We start from the raw sequence: 3,095 nt of genomic DNA, 5'->3' as shown, positions 1-3,095 counted from the left end.
CCCGACGCATACCTCAACCTCCCCCATCTCATCTCCTCCTCCTCCTCGTCGGCCGCCATCAAGGCGAGCCACAGATTCAAGTGGCGAAGCAACTTCACATCGATCCTCAATCTCAATGCGCAGCATAATGTGCATGTTATACATCAGAGGTTACAAGAGATCAAGAACTCATCCAAAACTGCTTCCTCTTCTAAGTCTAGTTCTGATCCTATCGAGAAGCCTCAGATTGACTTAAAGGAGTTTTTGCAGCAACTGGGGGTGCTGAAAGAGGACAGGACCGAGGAGAATGCGCAGGGATTTATACCTGAGTTGCAAACTGATCAGAATGATCAGAAACAGGAGAGCAGTGTGGTGACTGAACAGGGGATGGTGTTTGATGAGAATGATGGGTTTAATTGGGATACTCTGGAAGAGATGCGTGCGTTGGAGGATTGCTCGGCTGTCGTAGGTGGAAATGGTGGCAGTTTGGAGGTTGACGATGATGAGCTCAGCTTGCCTGTTTCATTATGGGATCTGTAATGCTTATGGATTCAGATATTCTTTGCTGCAATTAGGGAAAAAAACACTTAAATTAGTACTTTCGAGCTAGACTCTTTGTTTTCCTCTTTCAGCCAGTAAGTTTAAGGTGAAAGATGTATGAGCCCTTATTGCAAAATATACATGTTTAAGTACCTGCTCTTTCAGTTGACAGGTTGAAATTTATCAAATAACTTAGCTTTTTCACCTTTTTTTTCGCCTAATCAGTAGTTTTGTAGTGAAAGATGGGTGGGATTTTATTAGCGACTGTATGGATGAGACCCGAGGATAACTTAGTTGTGCATCCTCCTTTTCTTCTCTAATTGGTTGATTTATACGTCATAATTGTTAGTTGGGTTCATTTTTACTTACTTTTTATCTTTTATTAGTATGTGGAGTTTTGTTGTAGAATGATGGATAACATGTTTTCCTACTGTCCTATAAGCTATAGGACTCGTTTGTGAAGCAATCAACATTCATGCATTGAGTTTTTACTTTATTTTTTTCTTTTCCTTTTTTGTGTGTGCGTGCACCCGTGATTATTCTAGTATCAGGATCTAGCAAATTTTGTTTGATGAAGAATACTACCAACTAAAATGAACTGCAAAATTAAGTGAAGGAACACAGAGAACGCACTGGCTCGAGCCATAAACGAACAGATGAAGCAGAACACACGGCAAATGCAGCAGCACGACGAGTGCAGACTGCAGCTCTAAGATTTTCAAAGGGCAGAGAAAAAAAGGGTGGTTACCTTTGCAGCAACTAGTAACGCCGATGATTTGATCTCGATAAGTAGTAGTAGAATCTTCACACAAATATTGACTGTTAGATACATCTACCAACATAGTATATATATATATATATCAGTTCCTTGAACTTGGTTGCGTCGAGAAAACGAGCTCGTTTATGAAAGCAGCAAGAAGAAAAGGCGATACTACTTGACTAGCGAGTATGGCATCGGTCCAAGCTCTAGCCTCCAATGGCGCAGCTAGGGGGTTACTGTGAGGCAGGCAGCAATGAAGGAACTAAAGTCAAGAGTAGAAGGTTTACTGTGAACTGAGTGCTGCTTGGCAGCCGGGTAAAGTGAAGGGTTAGTGCAGGGATAAAGTGAGTTTAGTGCATTTATAACGAAAGTAGTTATCCTCCCTATTCCCAACCACTAAAAAAGATTTATGAGGGTTAAACTAAATCTTGAGCAATGGGTTAACCAATTTAATCCTCTGGCCTAACAAAAAAAAAGAGTTAACTGGGTTAACCCTTTATCCCCTAATTTATGTGAAAACGGCGAAGGAATTGTGAAAAATGTGAAGAATAATTCAAAACAGACTCCACCACACCTTGGTGTGGTGTCTGCCATGGGTGTGGTAGAATCTGTCCTGCACCACACCCTCTGCCACACTCACGGTGCAGGGTGTGGCAGAATCTGTCATGCACCACATCCTCTGCCACACCCATGGTGCAGGGTGTGGCAGACTCGTTTTTTAGAATCCTCCTTTGTTTGGGAATCCTCCTTTGTTTGGGATTGTGTTTTATTATAAATAGGACCACGTTTTTTAGGGTTTCTTAAGGAGAAAAAAAAGGAGAGAATTAGCATTGTTTTGAGCACTTTGAGAGGGAGATATTGTGAGGGAGTTGAAAGCTTTGGTTAGGGTTATATTTGAGTAATTTTGTGAGTTGTAACCCGTTGTATTTCTCCTCCATATAGTAAAATCTCCTCATCCTCTCTCCGTGGACGTAGGCAATTGCCGAACCTCGTATATCTCTGTGTTTGGTTTGATTTGTCGTAATTGGCTTGGTTTGTGCAAGTGTGTGGCTTTCTTCTTCCGTGATCTCAAGTTCGTTGTGTGTGCGTGCAACGCTTCCGCATAGGCGCGCGACAAGTGGTATCAGAGCTCAGATTTCAGATCTGGGGTTTTGGATTAGGTGGAGGAAGATTCAGTTGGAAGCTTGGTTCTTGGAGTTCTAGGCTTTGGTGGAGTTAGGGTTTGAAGTAGCCGTTGAAGATCTCGCTTTCCTCGTGTGGTTAGGAGTTCTATTTGGAATCCAATCTAGTGTTCAGTTGGGTAATTTCTTATTCTTTTCAAAGTTTGGATCTTTCTCTACAATTTGGAATTTGTGATTATATTGTCCGTATCAGGAGTACTTTCCTTCGAACCAGCAGCTGGAGTGCATGAAGAAAGATACTCCCGACACGTATGACACTCTCTGGGATCTTACCTGTCATTATCATACCTCTTTGGTTCAGACTTCTCCTCAAGCGAAGAAGAAGAGGCAGGTCAGCTTGAAGCAGTTTGCCTGCTATTTGTTCCAGAACTTGGAGGGTGATTCCAGTGCGCCCATTCGTGAATTAGACGTGTTGACCCCTTCCGCCGTTAATGAGTTGCTGGAAAAGGCTGAGGCTCAATCTTACACCATCGCCAGTGCTGAGGGAGCTTTTCCCGCGGGTGCCCAGAAGTCCATTGGGCCCCGGACTCTATTAGCAGTCTACCTTGCCCTTTGGTTGAAGAAGTGTGTTGTCCCGCACCAGCCTTCAGATGCTCTACCCATCGAGGTGCTCTTCCCTGCAGTTCAGCTAGCCT

At 43.2% G+C, this 3,095-nt stretch overlaps 1 protein-coding gene across 1 annotated transcript in view; it reads left to right on the top strand.

Moving 5' to 3' along the window:
- Nucleotides 1-828, top strand: part of LOC109820978 (dehydration-responsive element-binding protein 2F) — a 1,230-nt gene extending 402 nt beyond the window's left edge. Inside the window, exon 2 of the mRNA XM_020387173.1 lies at nucleotides 10-828. Coding sequence (XP_020242762.1) covers nucleotides 10-519 — 510 coding nt within the window. The 3' untranslated portion in view covers nucleotides 520-828. The remainder of the gene's footprint in view (nucleotides 1-9) is intronic.

The sequence above is a fragment of the Asparagus officinalis genome, chromosome 8 (genome assembly GCF_001876935.1).
Source record: "Asparagus officinalis chromosome 8, Aspof.V1, whole genome shotgun sequence".
Lineage (NCBI taxonomy): Eukaryota > Viridiplantae > Streptophyta > Magnoliopsida > Asparagales > Asparagaceae > Asparagus > Asparagus officinalis.
This window is presented reverse-complemented; position numbering and strand designations above follow the sequence as displayed.